Below are 19,332 nucleotides of genomic sequence, written 5' to 3'. Positions count from 1 at the left end.
TTAATAGTAGGAATAGCAGATATCTAATAAAAATTATAGCAATAATAATTTAGAAAAGTATTATTGTGCCTAATCCTATGCACAATTCCTATTGTTATTTTATGCAAGTTTATTGTATGAATACATAATTGTTTTAATTAATTACGTAAAATTAATGATAAAAGATATTACAGAAGTAACAAATAAATATATGGATAGCAAGTTGAATTATTTTTTTTTTTTGTGACTAGCAAGTTGAATTGTTTAGTTATATACTTATATTTTAGACTCGAATAATTTATTTAGTATTTCAAATCATTGGAGGAGTAAAAAATGATGCAGTTTTTTATATTTTCTTTTTTCTTTGACACTAATTTTTATTTATATATAAATTCTTCGCAACAATAATTACAATTATTATAAAATTGAGTTTATACATTATAATTTATCAAAATATTCAACAAAAAAGATTGAAAGATATTATTGGACTTAGCAAAAAGTTTTTTTTCTTTTAACAAAAAGATTGCTTTCTATTTCTAAAATCAATTATTAAAAAGAATAAATTATATAAATTTGCAATATTTTAATAAAAGAAATATATATATATATTATGAATACGTATGTGTATAATTGTTAATGATTAAAATGATGACAGACTCAAGGGGGGCAAGTGGGGGCCTTGGTTCCCCCAATAAATTTTAAACTCATATATATTATTATAAATTTATAATAGATGTATTATATAGAATAAAATTTAATAGCATAATAATAATAAATAGAGTTAATATTCTTTATGTATTAGAGTTTAAATTTTTTTACATACATTTATATTATTTGTATTTTTTATTTGATTTAGAATTATTTTTATATTTATTTTTTTAAATTAATTTTAACATCTATAATTATATAAAAAATACTTTAATATTATTTATAATAATATTGTTCTTTTTATAATTGGAAATTTAGTTATTTTTTATTTTTTTATTACTTTTTATCCCTGTTATTATATAAAAATACTTTACTATATTTTAAATTCACATGACAAAATTATTAGTGAGATTAATTTATATTATTTTATGTCATATTTTATAATGATATAAAACATAAAAATTTAACTCGTGGCACATAAATACTTACAAAAGTAAATTAATTAACAAAATATTTAAAAATAAATAATTTTATATTTTATTAAATATAAAACCATAAAAAATTATAAAGACCGAGATAATTCTTTTATTTGACAAGTATTTATTAATTTTAATTAAAAAATTAATTATAATTATATCTATTATCAAATATATGACATTATATTTGATTATATAAAATTTTAATTTTTGACCCTTCCATTGTTAGATTTCTGGATCCGTTCCTGTCTATTTGTATCACACAACTTAAAATTTTGAAAGAGATTATTAGCAATATATTACTAATAGTGTTGATAAAAAAAATTTAATAACTTGGGATGATTTGATGTGAGTATTTTAATTGGGTTTTTACTATTTGAATTAATTAATAATTTTGTCTACAAAAATAATATATTAAAAAATTTAATCGAGATACTATGAAATCGAACCATGGGAATTGAGATTTTGAATAATAAATAGTATTGGAAGAAAAATTTGATGATATTTTAGAATTGTTCCTCATATTCATTTAAGTGAATAATAATACATGGTTTATCTTATTTAATGTACAGTATTCTCATTTTAGTCATTTCATCCATAATTACACCATTGCATTGTAACATGTTAATTTTTATTAATCATATACGAATATATAATAGAAAAAATTGTTAAAAATTTTAAAAAAATAAAAATTTATTAAATATTAAAATATTAGATTTAAAATTAGGGAATTGTGTAACTATTTGGGAATTAGGATTGATATCACACCAATCGAAATCAATCAAATTAGTAATAGAAAAGAAAAATCTGACTAATTTTTTTAGAAATAAAAAAATTAAGGTGTAATTCAGTATCATAGTTAATTGGCGTGTTTTTTTTTATATAAATTTAAAAAATTTTTATTTTATTTTAAATAATAGATTGAACTCTCATATTTAAAAAATTGAAAGATCATATTTATATAATCTACAAATTGAAAGGTCTAATTTATAGTGAAATAATTTTTTTTCATTTTTCAAAATATAAATCTAATTTTTAGATTTATATTTAAAAAAAAATTTAAAACCATAAATCTGACTTGACATAACAAAATAAAAATAAAAAACTACAAATTTAACCCTCAAATCCGCAACATCCACAAAAAAAAAAAAACACACACTAACTCTTTAGATATTGGGTAAAGCATAAATAGGTTCCAGAAACTTTTGATTCGTGGATATTTAACTCCCTCAAAACTGGAAAATATAAAATGATCCCTGACCTCTCAAAACATCGTACAAACTACTCCTTTCGTTCAATCTGTTTCGCAACACGTTACGGATTCAGATTATCTGGCACTTATGTAGCATAACAATGAGTACGTGTCTCCAGGATAGTGTGAACGGGACTGACGTGGTCCACTGGAATAAGTTATGGAACATTGTGGTTCTTGTGCACTAAAACGACGTCGTTTCGAAAAACGTTTTGCAATGGTTCTTATGAGATATGCCAATTATGCCCATATCAGTCACAGACAATTATAGGAAGCTCTAGCACTTACGTTTTTCCTCCAAAAATACAACGATTCGTCTCTGTATTGTCGTTGTTGCTATTTCGTGAAGCAGTTTCATTGAAGCTTTGTGGGTAGGGGTGGCAAACGGGCCTAAACCTACCGGATTGGGCCGTGTAACCTGCCAAAAAAGACGGACTGAATTGGAAAATTGGGACCGCCAAAGAGCAAAATTCCGCCTAACCCGCATCGCTTAAACCGTGAGTTTTGGCAGGGCGGGGCGGGCTTCCCCGCTGGGCTTAGTTTTTTTTGTAAGGGGGTAGTTTTGCAATTTTTTGCTAAAATTCGACTTCCCCCAACCTAACTTACAAAAGTATGAAGATGAAAATTGAGTGTTTTGAATTATGTTTATGTTGTTTTTGAGACAATATTTATAATTATATTTTGGATTATGTTTATTTTACTTTGGAGAGAATATTTATAATTATGTTTTAGATGAAAATTTGGTTTATAATTATGTTTATTATATATTTTTAATTACAAAGACTTTAATGTTTGTAAATATAAAAAATATAATTTTTTATGATTGTGAACTTATATATATTATTTAGTAGTTAATAGTAAAAAAAAAGATGAGCTTTAGCAGGCTTAACCCATAGTTAGGCGGGGCTGGGTGGGGTGGGCTTCTAGCGGGGCGGACTTTCCCACTTGCTACCCCTATTTGTGGGTCTACCTGCATCTGTTGTAGAGATTGGTAAGTACATTGTTGTTCAAATTTGTTCTGCTTATGCCCTTTATTTGTTATCAATGTCATAAGATGGGACTGATAAGGATTGTAAGTGAGTGTAGTAGGTGATTAGTTGTAGGATTAGTCATTTGTCGGGCATTATTTAGTGAGGTTTTGGAGATTTTGGTAATAAGGTTGGTTTTGCGTTGTGTTGTGGATTGAAAAATTTTACATATGGTTAATGTATTTAGTGTTCTTGTGTTTCATCATGGGGCTACTTTTCAAGGGCACCTACCGATGAGTTAGTCTATCTGCATGGTCAAGTTGAGAGGTTTCCTCCGATGGACTTGGATTTTGTCACGATGTTCAAAGGATTGGGATATCAATCGTATAAGGAGGCTTACTGGTATGATTCAAAAATTAAAGATATGGAGTCAGCGTTGCATGTACTGAGGGTTGATGCAGGGATCAACCAAATGCGACAGGCTAAGTTAAGGAACAAAGACACGGATGAGTTTTACTTTTTTTTTTACCCTTCTATTTGACCAACCTGAGATCGCATATGGTGATTGTGAGAAAAATGATGAGGTTGGGGAAGAAATCGATCCAAATGAGTTGAAAAACTTGAATGACTCATCCACTGATTATAATAGCGATGGCAGTGAAAAAGATGAGCTGTATAAACCACCACCTGCTGGTTATAAAAGTGGGGTGTGAGAGTGGTGAAAATGATGAGGGCAAAAGGGTTAGAGCTTCCAGAGGGAAGGGAAAACAAGTGTCTCTATCGTCGAATAAAGGGGTTGAATCCAAGGAGAAGCCAAAAAAAGCAACACATGAATTTAAAAAGCTGAGATTTAAAGCAAGAAGGGTGGGCTCATTTAGAGAAGGTTCCTCGAGACCTAATGGACCTGCTAAACAGCCCAGCACAAATAGGCCAGAAAAACAGCCCAATAGATCTAGGCCTACTAGGGAGCCCAGCATGAGGCCAACCATTGCAGAGTATATCAGTGATATAGACACAGAAGATGAGAATATTATGTTCGAGTATGAATCTGAGGAGCTGCATATCCCGTCTCATCGGAGGATGAAGGGAACAAACCACACTGGCCTGAGTTTAATGAACAGTATGACTTTGGAAAAGGTAGATTTGAGCTAGACACAAGATTCGCTACAGTAAAAAAGTTCAAGGAGGTTGGGAAAAATTCATTTATTGCTAAGGGGAGGGAGCTGGTCTGGATTAAAAATGACAAAGAAAGGGTTATAGTTGGCTGCAATGGTGAGGACTGCCCTTGGATTGCCTATCTCTCCTACAATAAACAGCTGTAGTGTTTCCAAGTGAAAACATATATGACTGACATACGTGTGCAATAGATCTTGGAAGCAACGCAGCTGACCAATACTGGATCAGCAAAAAAGTGAAAAAAATGATGACCACCCATCCCCATATAAACACACATGAGGCTATTGATTTATTAAGAGAAGAATTTGATCTAGTTCTATACCCTAAAATAGTTTACAGAGTTGTGAGGGAAGTAAAAGACAGGATCATGGGCAATGAGATAGAACAGTATGAAAAGATGAGAGACTATCTAATGGAGATACATTGAAGCAATCCAAGGTCTACTGCCGTGTTAGACGTTATTTTCCAGTCACAAGCACCCCCAACATTCGATAAAATGTATATATGTTCGATGCCTGCAAGATAGGATTTAAGAGTAGATGCAGTCCTTTGATTCATTTGGATTGAGCATTTCTCAAGACCTATCATGGGGCCAATTATTGTCTGCTGTGGCACAGAATGCTAATAACCAGTTTTATGTGATTGCCTATGGTGTGGTAAGATCTGAATCAAATGAGTCATGGAAGTGGTTTCTGACACTACTACAAGAGGACATTGGAGATGTGCAACAACATAGTTGGAATTTTATGTCCGACCAACAAAAGGTTAGTACGTGACTTTTTCTACTTAATTTAAATACTTAAATTGTAATTTGATAAAAACCTTTCTCGAATCAATCTGTGTTTGGGTCTGATGCCTACATTGAAAGAGATAATGTCGAATACACATGTGCGAAATTATGTCATGCATATGTGGAAAAAGTTTCATCAACCGTTTCAAGGACTTATACATTAGAAAATTTGTATGGGACTGTGCAAAATGTATGATTGCGTCTAAGTTCAAGACAACAATAAAGAGGTTGAAGGAAGTTAATCAGGATGTCTGGTCATACATGATGAAATTTGACCCTGTAACATGGGTAAGGGCCTACTTCATTCATAGTCCAAAAGTGGATAACCTGACTAACAATATGTGCGAGTCTTTCAATTTCAATATTTTCAAGTACAGGTACAAGCCTATACTCACAATGTGCAAGGAAGTGCACTGCTACCTAATGAGGCGTATGATTCAGCACAAAAGACTAGTAGACTGCCATCACGAAAAACTTGCACCAGTTCAAAAGAAAAGGTTGAAGTGGCTTGTCAGGCCAAGTAACAAATGGACTGCATAGTGGATTGGTGATAACGAGTGCAAGCAATTTGAGATCATATACAAGGTATCTAAATTGGATGTGGACCTGATCAAACATACATGCACATGTAACAAATGACAACTAACCGGTCAGTGTAGACTCATGTTTACTTTAGTGAAAATTACATTTCTCTACTTATTTTTTGTTGTCTTTGCCTGCCTGCTAGTATTATAATTACTAGAAATTGTATTTATCTAATTGTTATCCTTACTTGCATTGCTGTTACCAATATGTTGGATTTTTTGGAAAAGGAACTTTATGCACTTATGCGATTGCAGCAATCAGAAAAAGACATGATAACATGGAAGATTATGTGCATCCATGGTTATGCATGGAATCTCTGAAGAAGACTTACGAGTACTTCATCTAGCCTGTTACCAGTGAAGAGTTCTAAGCACAGACTGATCAGACTAGGCCTGCTGTACCTATCATTAAGAGGCCAATCGATCATCCAAATCCAAATGTCCATAATAGGCAGAAAGACCAAACAAAAACTGTTATCGAAGGTGAAAAATGTGCAGCAAGTGTGATCAGACAAGGCAAAACTATAAGACTTGCAAGGGTGTGCCATCAAACTCAAATTGAAAATCTAAGACTAGAAAACCAAAGAAGATGACCAATGACAACTTTTTACTAGTGGTTCTACCACTGTCACAATTAACACCTGAGGTAGAGGTACTTGGCTGGATGAAGGATCTTTATGTCCTCCCGATAAAATGTTGAAGGATTTAGTTGTCCATTTTAAAAATATTAAAGAACCTATTTGTATTTTTTTAATTTGCTTGATGACTTTACTGTCTTTTTTCATTTATGACATGAACATAACATGGTGTTTTAGGGCGAAGAGCAAAATTTAGCTATTCCAATCAATCAGAACCATTCTGCAGCTCCCACAACTCTAAATGTGGTCCAACAACAAGCTGCTCCAGAAGCTACATTTGTGCCTGTTTCTGCAGTTCCTGCAAGGCAATGTCAGGATTCCATTCAAACTTTCAGCCAAAGTTTCAATAAGGCCATCCAACAAAATTTTGAGACCAAAACAACCAATTAAAAGAAAGGATGTTGACAAACAACATGTTCAAGGATCACAGCAGCCAAGTGCAAAAGCAAGTGAATGACCATCTGATGAGACTTTGGCTGCAGCAAGCGCTATAACTAAAAGAATGTTTCGATTCATAAAAAAAATGATAAAAAATTATATTTTTGGAAGTATAAAAAGAAAAAAATATTTATAAAAAAAATTATAAAAAATATTTTCATAAAAAGCATGTTTCGGTTCATCCCCACTCCATGAGTCAACAATTCCAAGAAATGAAGTTGCTATTTTAGAAAATCAGTCGTAGTTGATGTAAAAATTTAAAAAAAATGTGTTATGATAAAAATAAAAAAAAATTCATGTGTTATTAAAAAAATAAAAAAGTATTTTATTATAAAAATTATTTTATGATAAAAATTTGACAAACTTATTTTCATGTGTTATGTATTCTAGTATTTTTTTGGCAAAATTATGATACTCAAGTTGTGACCTGTTATGAGACTGCTTATCACATTTTGTTAGGATTGTAATCCTTTAAACTTATCTTATGGTTTAATGTTTAATGATCCAAATTATTTAATGAATTTTACATACATAGACCATCAACATGATATTATATATAGTCATTTAAACACATCATGTTACAGCAACATATTATCATTCATCAAAGGATAAACATAACTATATTATATCAGTTGTTCCTCACAACAGCGATGCTCAATATCTAATAACACTTAATAACAACAACGGTTGCACAAATTTCTACCAAACATACAACAATAACCCACAGATTAGATTTTTTTTCCCTCTCTAGACAAGCAAGCTTTTTCTCCAACTTAATCAGTTCCTGTTTTACTTTATTCTTCCACAAGTACTGCTCCAGGTCGTCAATTTCGTTGTCAGTAATTGATTTCTCTGTACCCTTAATTTTTGCAACATAATTATCAAGTCAGACAAAAAACTAGCAGTAGGATGAAATTTTCAACTGCAACATCAACAAAAAAAAATCAAAATTAAGCTAAACACATGAACAAACTTCAAGCTTTACAGAACCATATTACCTTGAAGAAGGGGCACCCAAGAAAATCGGTTGGGGTTAGTTGGCGTTCTGGACTTGTACAGTACAACATACACGCCACACTTGCACATTGGAGCAATGTCGTCCCTCTCGTCTCCAACCTCAACGCAACGAATGTGAGACGGTAATCGGACTCGTTGGATGCTCGAAGAACCTCCTTCACTGGCCATAGACACCCTAGACACAATAAACCTATAACTATACAAGTGCGATGGCGTCAGGAACCAATTTCGAGAATTAGGGTACCTCCCAAAATGTCATCGTCTTCGGAACAGAGTAGAAGGACCTTCTTGTCCTCCAAATGAATGTCAACATCTCATCTTACCCCATAATGGATACATCACTCCGTTATCGCCACATGGACGCCACATTAGCCTTGTCCGTTTGACATTAGAGAGTAGATTGAACGAAAGGACCAATTTGTACAGCATTTTGAGAGTTCAGGAATCGTTTGTATTTTCTAGTCTTGAGAGAGTTAAATATTTACGAATTAAAAATTCTAGAACCTATTTGTCCAATTGTCCTTTACCCTTAGATATTTAAAAACAAAGAAAAAGATAAATTAATCCATACTTTATTAATTGACAGATATTTAAGTTTTTGAGAATTTAAAAATACATTTAACTCTCTAACCTCTTCAAAATCTAAATATATTGATCTTTAAATCTAATTTATTCTATTTTAAAAATTCTCTTACATATACATTCATATTAACTAAGTCAATAAAACAAAAATTATGTTTAATTTTTCGGTTGATAAGAATTTATTTCTCATTTTCTCTTAAAAACACCACCAAAATCTGTACTTGGAAAATGTGAAATGATCCATTCCGTCGAAAAGTTGCACTCCATCAAACGTCAAAGATAGTGATTATGACTAAAACCGTACAGAGCAAGCAAGCTTCCCAAAACGGCAAAACCTTCTTAACCCACCACAGTCCCTCATTTCTGGTAACGTTTCTTTCTCTTTTCACTTTCATCTCTTTGTGTTTTCAAAAGCAGAGATTTTTATTTTGTTTTGTTTTATTTTACTTTTTATTTTGCATCCTCAGCTGAGAAGAAAGGAAGAAGATGCGTCCCGAGGCACTAGTGTGTGAAGAATGCGCCTGCAGGTGTGTTTTGTTGCACGGAAACGAGAAGAAAAAATCGTCACTTTTTCCTCCTTCTTTCTTCAAGATCATGTTTGACTCGAACTTTTCCACTATTATGGTATGATTCTTTCATCTTCCCCGCTAAAATGTTGTTATTATTGCACATTCTGCACGCTGTTCCTTCAAAATTGAAACTTTCTTGAATCTTGAGTGGTTACTTATTTGTTTCACTGTTAATCCCTTTCCATGTTCAAAAATCAAATGTATAGTATATTTAGCTCAGTTTGTGCATGGCTTTTTTTGAGTGTGATTATTTGGTTAAGATTGGACGCTATGTGAAAATAATCATGTTTATGCGAAGGAATAGTCATCTTTTATCAACCTCTATGTTTTGAGTTCAAATCCCAATCCCTAACCTAGCTTTGGTTTGTGACTTTATTTTCTGTTTTTGTTGTCAGGGTTTTCTATTTTCTAGATTTTGCAAAGGAAAAAGAGAAAACAGTGAACACAAATCCTGTAATTATGTTTTCTCCTTTTATTTTCTCCTTTTTCTTTATAAAATTCTAATATAATAAGGCCTTAATTTAGCCCTTCATAATATAGTGCTTGCAAATAAAAAATCCAAATCAACTACCATATATAAATAGTTAAATACATATATTATTTATATCATTTTCAATGTATATTTTGTATTTTAATATTTATTTTATACGATTGCCTAATTTGGTGGCCAGTTATTGTGTATAGGTAGCATGGCTGTGCCCACAAATAAGAAATACATATTCAAACAATTGATCACAATTTCGAAGTTTTTTCTCTTGATATTATTCAATTGCTTTATTAGTTCTCGAATTTGAAGCCTTTTATTAGACAGATCCATTCGTTGTTATAATTTTTAATATTTATTATTTTAACAATAATTTCTTCACATGTTTTACAACTTATGTATTCCCATATTTTTATGTATAAATTGATAAAATAAATAAATAAATAAATAACTAATGTTTGAATATGAGAAAATATAGCTTCAACAGCACCACTCTCTTTTTTGGCTCCACTAAATTGCTCTTCAAGCTTCACCACTGCTTGTCCAAACCAGTGACCGATGCTACCCTTATAGTGTTATATTACAAGTGTGATTGTAAGTCCCATTGTTTGGATTAAGTGAAAGGATTTATATTTCGGAAAATCATGAATCCATTAAGTTAAGGTTTTGGGTCAAGAGACGGTGACAAATCCGTTTGGTATTCATCAAGTTGATTTTGATATAATAATTTCTTTTAATGTCTACATGTTTTGCTAAATACATTGCTACCAAAATGCAAAGTTACCTCTTCCCGTCACTGCTTGGACAAATTGCAAGAAACTTGAAACATAGTTCTACTTAATGAGGTTCTTAGGTACAACCTATAACAAATTAACAATACATGTTGCATTTCTATTTGAGTGTTTATACTATCTCTTTCTATATCTGCCAAAAAAAAGGGCCAGTTCTATATATGTAACTTTTCTCCATGATTGGTATGCATTTGTTCATATTTTCTGTGTTGTAGCTCCTCGTTGACCTTTTGTTCCATCATTCATTTCTTACTGCATTTATTTTTCTTTCTTTGCTTGGATTTTTATTTATTTTAATCACTGGCTCTGATCTTGTGTATTGTTGGATCATCTTTTTCAAACTGCAGTATCTTCCTGACAAGTTTAAACCTGCTGTAGCTGCCTCCGTTAATAAGAAAATCATTCTTGATGACAAAAGTGGGGAGAGATGGAAAGTAACTTTATCCAAAGCCGGTAGTCACTTGGCTTTCAAGGAAGGATGGAATAAGTTTTCGTCGGACCATGGACTTGAACGTGGAGATATTCTGGTATTCCATCATGTTACTGATGTGCACTTTTATGTTACAATCTATGATAAATATGCTTGTGAAAAGCTTTGTTGTTCGAATACGAGAAATAAGACAAAACGTAGAAGGGACAGTAGTGTCTCTCCAGTTAGAGATGTCATGTTGGCTACACCAGATCAAAATGCGTCGGTTGTTTCTGAGCCAGATGCTAAAAAGACAAATAGCCAGAACAAAGTGGTTGGTGTAGGAGGAACACCAAATAATGTAGAGAATATTTCAAAACATGATAAGAGCAATGGAAGTGTCAAATCTACGAGAATGACAGAAAACTATGACAGCACTGCGAAAATTACAGCCAGAGAATCAAGAGTTTCTCCTGTCAACTACAAATTGTGCATGAATCCAGTCGATGCAATTCTATGCGACAACTCTCCTTCATTTGAAGAGAGATTCAGAGGAGCTGCTGCATTTTTGTCAGAAGCTGAACTATCTGGAAAAAGGGATTCTATTAGAAATACTGACAGAAGCACATACGACAATACTTCTACTTGCAAACTTGGAGAAAGAAAAGAGAAGAATGTTTTGAAAAGGGAAGTTAGAGAGTTCCAATATACTGAGGACTTAGGTACCTTATGAAACATATAGTAGCTTCCATTTACTTTCTAAAAACTTTAAATTTGTTAAGGGATCAAGTAAAGAGCTTTTTACGATTTTTCATTACATTGGCTTATTTTCAGAAGGTGATAATAAGGTGGCAATGTCCAAGAAAGAACATGGCTTTCATATTGATGGATGTCTCAACACCAAACCAATGTTTAATGCCACACCGAATATCTCAGATGCTACTCGACTCAGTATGTCATCTATGAAGCAATCAATTAATGATTTAGCTTCCTTTTTATTTCTAGAAGCTTTGAATTTATTAAGGGATCAAGTGAAGAATAAACAATAGTTTTTTTTTTCTTTTTTCCCCTTCCCATATATATGTTGGGATTCTAAGATTATTCCTTGCATTATGTGTAATGCTAACTTACATTTAGCTTTTTATGATTTTCAACTACATTGGCTTATTTTCAGAAAGTGATCCTATGGCAACGTCCAAGGGAAAACATGGATTGCAAATTGATGGATGCCCCAATACCAAACATATTGTCAATAATGGCATACCAAGGGTCTCAAGTGCTATTCAAAACGGTTCGTCGTCTCGGTGTTCTTTTCTATTTCTTAATTTGTTTTTCTCGTTGGAGTCCTTTGATGTACCTGAAGCATTAAATCAATTTATATGACGAGTACAGGCAAAATCTTAAAAAAGATTAAGAGCGAGCAGGCAGACAGGAATCCCAGTGAGGAGTGCACTTTTAAGGACAAAGTGTGTGCAAAAGGTGTTTTCTTTTTGTCACTTCTGTTTGAAATTCGTTACTCACTCTTGATAGTGCTTGCAGCATGCTTTGGCATATGCTGCAATATACATGAACATATTCTCAATTGGTATCTGTTTTCCTAAAGAAGTTGCTTGATTTAGGCTAAAGCAATCAATGACTCATTATTCTAATTACAGGTGAAATGCCCAAAAGGATTAAAAAAGAGCCGCGTATGGATATGACTTACAACGTGTCCAGATTCAAGGATGAATTCGAAGCCAGAGGTATTGAAGTTCCCAAAGGTATCTAAGCCCTTTTTTTGAATCTTCTGTTTTTAAGTCCTTTTACTCACTTTAAATCTCAGTATTGGCAACTGCTTTTTGTGATTATAGGCTTGCCAAAGGTTATCAAGAAAGAGTTTGAGAAGAGTTCACACAAGACTGAACAAAATGATGATAACGATGATGACAGTGATAACGTTCAATTGGCAGAAGTTGTGCGCTGCGTGGTGCCCGATCATAATGATAAATTTCTTGTATGATGTTAACAAACCCTTTTTAGCTCTATATTCTATAGTCTATATAAACCATATGATACAATGAATCCAAATTGATTTTACATTACAAAATAGGAATATGGATTTGAAACAGATAGTTTCTTGAGATAGGAAGTGACATGAGTTTCCCTGCTTGGAGGAATGCCAAAGTTTGCTACTTTGTTTTAGCTGGTAACTTTCTACATAGAACACTTCTTAAAATCTTCAGAAGGTGACGTGTCATCCTATAATTAGAGGTAGAGAGAACCTTAGAAAACTTTAGAGGATACTGTTAAAATATAACAGTTATAATTTTGGATAGGACATGGTAGAATTGTTTGATCCATGTTGTTTACCCTATCTGAATTATTGTCTTCAAATGTCAACACTAAGTCCGACTAAATTTTATGTCACAACAACATTTTTCGTATGTTTTTAATCATTTGAACATTACTTTCGATGCAGGAATTGCCTACAAACTTGCATCAGTGCCGGAACTACAAAAATAACAGGATGGTGGTGATCCTGCGAGATCCGCAGAGGAGACTATGGCCGGTTCTTTACCATGATCTTCATGATAAAAAAATGCATGGTACAAAAGCCTTTTATCTGATAAAAGGGTGGTCACAATTTTACAGAGCCAATAATATTCAACCAGGAGATTTGTGTACTTTTGAACTTAAGGAGGAGGCTAAACACATCTTCAATGTAGATATAAACCACAATTAATGATGGTAGAAAAATATTACATATATTTTGGTTATATGTCTTATGCTGTGATGGCTTTGTATTAATGAACTTTCTTCACTTGTGTTTTTCTACTGGAGATGCAATTGCAAAGTTGATTTAGCTTGAAGTTTAGAACTATTTTTTTTACCCTTCAATATACTGAATTAATTTACTTTCTTGTATTATTAGGTAGTATATATGTGAAGCTTAGCTTATCTGAGTCATGCACCTCAACCACTCATCCAATAGTGGAGAAAGGAAAATGAGTAAACCACTCATCCAATAGTGGAGAAAGGAAAATGAGTAAATTCGTTGTACCATAAATAAAGAAAATATATAAAACAACTCTTTGGTGAATATCCCAATATTTAGGTGAAAAGTAAAAGTTAATTACTCACTAGAAGATGTTTTTATGTAAATAATAGTTAAAGCTAAAATGTGAATATGTGTAATATTAAACAATTTTATAAAGGCTCATTTTTTTTTTTGGTTATGGAAACTTCATTTGTGTTGTGCATGATTATGGATTCCTGGGGTGTTACACTAATGTGTGGGATAGCTTGGGATAGCTTTTACTCAATTTCAATGTGAAGAACTTGGATCATGCAAGTTTTTTGTATGAAAAAGATGATGATTAAATCGGAGGGTCCGATCTGTATTTTTAATTTTTTTTTATTTTTGAAAACAAAAATCGGATGGTCCGATTTTAACATTAATTTTTTTTTATTTTCTAAACTACAAATCGGACGGTCAGATTTGTGATTGTTTGTTTAAAAAAACAAAATAATACAAAGAAATACACATCTCTTCTCACACCATCCTGTAATACACATCTCTCTTCCACACGAAAAAGAATTTGCACTTTATAAAACATGTCAAATTATTTAATAATTTTCAATTATAATCTTTATGAAAAAGACATTTTCATGTGAGCGAGTTATTAAAAAAAAAAATCCGCATACAATTGTTACTACTATTATCAAAACTTTGAGACTAAAAGTGCTAACACATTAACCAAGTTGGGTTGGTCTAGTGGTTAGTTCACTAGTTCGCTTAAGCAAGTGTCGGGGGTTCGAATCCCGGCGGATTAGTCCTTGGCCTGCCGGGTTGAGGGATACCGTGGAAAACCAAAAAAAAAAAAAAGTGCAACACATTCTAGTGATGGCTAAGTTTTCTTAACTAGTTATTTTTCTATATAAGCAGCTAAAATCTATAAACAAGGAGTCTAAAAGAAAAAAACCAAAAAACTTGTACTATAACTAATAATTAAGACATAAAGCTGACAACTTAAAATTACAAGTATACCCCCAACAAAACATGTCAAATAATTTCCACTGTTGAGTCAACAGCTGCTGTGGTAGTAGCAGACACTTGATTTTGTTCCTTGACCACCATTCTTCTCATGTTCCTAAACCACTTTATGGTGCCTGAAGCATAGTCAAAAAAGTTAAGAGCAATATGAAGACCAATCCCACCAATGATCCCATTTGCTATGGAGTATGTTAGTGGCATTAGTAGCATTGTAGCAAAAGCAGGCACTGCCTCCTTCATGTTGTTCCAATCTATGTCCTTCACCACCTTCATCATCATCACTCCAACAAGCACCAATGAGGATCCTATGGCCCATGGAGGAACACTTGAGAATAATGGAGTGAAGAACAATGAGAAGAAGAAGAACATCCCAATGAACACAGCAGTTAGTCCTGTTCTGCCACCTTCCCTCAAACCTGTTGGAGTAAAGCAGTTAGGAAAACTCAAGGATTAAGTTAAAAATAATAAGGTAAGTTGGAGCTATATTTTGACTTGAGTGTAAGAATTTTATATTCTATATATAGTCTTATGTGTTAATACAAAAATTAGTTTGATGATGATATTATTGATTATTTAGTAACTGTCTTTTAGTTAACTACACTGACAATTAAAAATAATTAATTTATTCATTTGTTTTCTGATGGAAACATAAAATTTGGGTCTTTGATTCTTGCTACTACTAATGTCTAAAGAAATAACTAATGACTATTTATACATTTGATCAAATATACTAATTATACCAAAGTAATAATTATTAGAGGACAAAAGATATATTCACTAAATCCAAATTTTCACAACTCATTCAAAATTTTAAGCATACCTGCTGATGATTCCACAAATGTTGCTGTGGTTGTAACACCCAATGTGGACCCTACAATGGTTCCAGCAGCATCAACAATGTAAGCCATGTATTCACCTTCAAAGTTACCTTTTTCATCCACAAACTCACCAATCTCAGCCATTGTATAAACTGTTCCAGTGATTGCAAGCACATCAACATAGAACAATGTGGCCAATGCAACCCAAACCTCACTCCTATTGAAGTCACTAAAACTAAGAACACCAGCCGTTGACTCTATCTTATGAAAGTCAACAACTTTCTTGAAATAGTTATAGTTTGCATCACCAAGTGGTGTATCAGGGAAATAAGTAACTCCTGTGTGCCTAAACCAAGACACAAAGGTTACAAAGAGAATACCATAAATCATGCTTCCTTTCACATTCTTCATGAGTCCATAGCTTGTTATGAGTAGGCCCAAAAGCCCAAGCCAGAATTTTGGGCTTTGCATTCTCCCACCAAGGCAGGCCCCAGTTACTGGGTCAACAATCTTACAAGCAGTGATTGTAACCAAATTTGAAGGATCAGGCCCAATAAGCCCAAGCCCCTGGTTTGATTGAAGGCCCACAAATGCAATGAAAAGCCCAATACCAGCAGCACAAGCAAGCCTAATAGAATGAGGGATAAGTTTTGCAAGCTTACCCCTCAAACCAAGAGCAGAAACAAGAAGAAAGAGAACACCTTCAATACACACCACAGCAAGTGCAGTTTGGTATGAGAGGGGTCCACCAGTTCCATGGTAACCAACTAAATTAAATGCCAAATAAGCATTTGGCCCCATGCCCGGGGCCAAACCAAATGGCAAATTTGCCAGTAATCCCATGGCCATCGTTGAAATCATTGCTGAAACAACGGTGGCCACAACAAGATCACTTTTTGTCTTTGCAAGACAAGTTTCGTAGCCTGCGTTAGGCTTGACGACGCAGTCTGCACTCTTAGGTGGAGTGCAGTCTGCAGTCGAACAAGTGCCACCGGAGACTGCGATGATAGTAGCATTAACAGTGATGATGTAAGCCATGGTAAGAAAAGTTGCCATGGCTGCACGAAACTCTCTTGTGAAGCATGTTTTTCTTGCTTCTAACTTGAAGTACTTGCCAAGAAAACACTTTGAGAATGCCCTATTTAGGGCTTTCTCCATTTTGATGAATGAGCTTGTAAACTTTGAAACAAACCCATCACCACCACCACCATCTTCTTCCATTCTTGTTCCACTACCCATCAATCTCTCTCTTCTTCTCTGTCTAAGTTGTCTATGGTGCTCTCTCTAAGTTGATAATGAGTTATTTATATATGGAAAAGGAGTAATGGGGTGTCAAAGAGTATGATGAGTAGTGTATATAGAAAAGGAAGAGGGAGAAAGAATCATGAATAGGAGATTTCTTTTGTTATTTGGTGGGTGTGATGAGAAAGCTGAAATCATGCAGAAGAGAGTGAAGATACCGATTGTAACGTGTGGAATTAATATAGCATAGGTGGGGGGTTGCCTATGCTGTAATATGAACCTTGGAGAATTAATGAAGGATAGTGGACTTTTTTGAAAGTGGGAAACATTCATCGTATGAACTATAATAATAATAAATGACGTGTTCAATTCAATAAATTAGCATTAATTTGTAGTCTACTAAGTATGGACACTCCGTATTCGCGTGTCAGGTACATTTTGGATACGATTTTCGTTCAACATATATATTTGTGGTGTCTAACCGTATCTTAATAAAAAATAAAAAATTATTTTTTGGACACATTTAAATATCATCGAGTCCTGCTAGGGAGCCAATGACTTATTTATACAATGTATACACTGGGTTATATGAGTTACAAAATGAATCACTCATACTAATACCATGTCATGATACTACTCATCCCAGAGGCTTAGGGAAAAGATAACACTAACGGTTATATCTCTAATACTCCCTAAACCTCTATTGTCAGCATTGTACAAATATTTCATTGACTCCCCATATTTTTCCAATATCATCACGTGTCAATATGTCCAAACTTATTTTTAACATGTATTTTTAAAATGAATTTAAAAATTATTTTAAATACTTTTATATAATTAAAAGAAGATATTAAAAATATTTAAAAAATTATTTTATATTTTAATATTAATAAAATATCAAAAATTCATTATAATTTATCTAAAAAATATTTCATATTTTATATATATACCGTGTTTTTGTATCTTACAAAATTTTAAAATTTATATCATTATGTGTTCGTATATTCCGTATCATATCGTGTCGTATTTCGTATCCGTATCAATATCAAATATCAATGTAAGTGTATCATAATTTTTAACCAAAAACTTACTTATAATTATTTTTTAAAATAAATAATTAAATAATTTAATATATTTAACTAAATTATGAGATAATATTTTAATTATTATATTAACATAAAAACAATCATTTGCATTTTTCCTAATTATTAATTTAAAATATTTTCGTATAAAAATAATAACTAAAATATAAATATTCGTTATATTAAGTAGATATTTTGTAAAGCACATATATATCGTCAACGGATCATTAATGAAAGCCATTAAATATTTAAATTATTTATAGCCTTCATAAATTTAAAATAGAATCAATATAAGATTGTGTAATTAAAGAATTCTTAAATTGTGAAAGAAATAAATTTTTTTATATTATAACACATAAATTTATTAAAGATTATTATTATTAATTTTTACTCGAACGTACGTTTACTCATCATTTGTATTAAATGCTTTACTATATTATTATTATTATGAATAATATTTTTTATCTGATAAATTGTAATATAATAGTCAATGTATGTGAATTTCGCGTGATCGTTTTTAATAATTGAAAGACTTTCTCATCCTTAAAAAAACTGAATGTATATTTTTTCAGTTTAAAATATGCACATACATTATTGCATGCCAAATAAAACTTTTTTTTCTTAGTATATTATCAACTAGTGCTTGCTTTTGCATTTTTATTAGCGAAGAAAATATGAGAAATTAAATAATTTATTTATGCTCTATGTTGGTATTAGTTTCTTACTTTCTCCATATTTAAATTCCTTGGTGGTCCATGTCCTTATCATGATTCTTTATGCATAATCACCTAACCATACGTATATCTTTCTTTTTTGACCCTACATGGTTGAGTTCTATTCCTTTCTACGCTTCAAATCAATGAATCTATACCACCTTTTTTATTTTTTGGGAGTATTTTCTTTTAGAGTTTTAATCTTTTTATTTACTTTGTTGGTTTCTTATTTTTGGCAGTAACGTGTAAATGTTTTATATGTTACACCATGAGTTAGGCAAGAGGCATTTTATCTGTAAGTGATTTAATTCAACTAAACTACACAAGATCCTTAAAACGTGGATTTGTCCAACTAGGTTGTGTCACGTGTGGATTTATCGTTAATTTAGATTATTCTCTCATAAAAAGAAGAAAGAAAAAGGGTTCACATAATTCTATTTTAATATCTAAGTATTAATTACTTTACTCTTTAAAGGTATGTTGGTAAGTTGTAAGAGATTTAAATCATTTAACCATTTGTTCGAATGTTAAGCTTTGTTTTAATTTGTACGTATTTATGTTGTAAGGAGACTTTTAGGAACCAATACTTTTAGTGCAAAAAAAATTGATTGATGTTAGTTTAAATGTAAGACACCAATATTAG

The 19,332-nt window shown here is 32.2% G+C and overlaps 2 protein-coding genes across 2 annotated transcripts; one reads left to right on the top strand and one right to left on the bottom strand.

Annotated features, from left to right (window-relative positions):
• Nucleotides 1–8,774: 8,774 nt before the first annotated feature.
• On the top strand, nucleotides 8,775–13,650 carry LOC130945103 (B3 domain-containing protein Os01g0905400-like). Its single transcript, XM_057873780.1, has 9 exons — nucleotides 8,775–8,914; nucleotides 9,016–9,172; nucleotides 10,740–11,523; nucleotides 11,636–11,752; nucleotides 11,976–12,092; nucleotides 12,194–12,280; nucleotides 12,457–12,561; nucleotides 12,652–12,794; nucleotides 13,260–13,650. Exons 2-9 carry the CDS (start codon nucleotides 9,035–9,037, stop codon nucleotides 13,521–13,523), a joined length of 1,755 nt encoding a protein of 584 aa, XP_057729763.1. The 5' UTR covers nucleotides 8,775–8,914; nucleotides 9,016–9,034; the 3' UTR covers nucleotides 13,524–13,650.
• A 1,099-nt stretch (nucleotides 13,651–14,749) lies between these two features.
• Nucleotides 14,750–17,495, bottom strand: LOC130943616 (adenine/guanine permease AZG2). Its single transcript, XM_057871566.1, has 2 exons — nucleotides 15,655–17,495; nucleotides 14,750–15,250 (listed from the first exon to the last, which is right to left on the bottom strand). The coding sequence occupies exons 1-2, from the start codon at nucleotides 16,889–16,891 to the stop codon at nucleotides 14,844–14,846; spliced, it is 1,644 nt and encodes a 547-aa protein (XP_057727549.1). The 5' UTR covers nucleotides 16,892–17,495; the 3' UTR covers nucleotides 14,750–14,843.
• Between the last annotated feature and the right edge of the window lie 1,837 nt (nucleotides 17,496–19,332).

Source organism: Arachis stenosperma, chromosome 8, assembly GCF_014773155.1.
Source record: "Arachis stenosperma cultivar V10309 chromosome 8, arast.V10309.gnm1.PFL2, whole genome shotgun sequence".
Lineage (NCBI taxonomy): Eukaryota > Viridiplantae > Streptophyta > Magnoliopsida > Fabales > Fabaceae > Arachis > Arachis stenosperma.
Note: the sequence above shows the minus strand (reverse complement) of the source record. Positions and strands in the feature narration are given on the sequence as shown.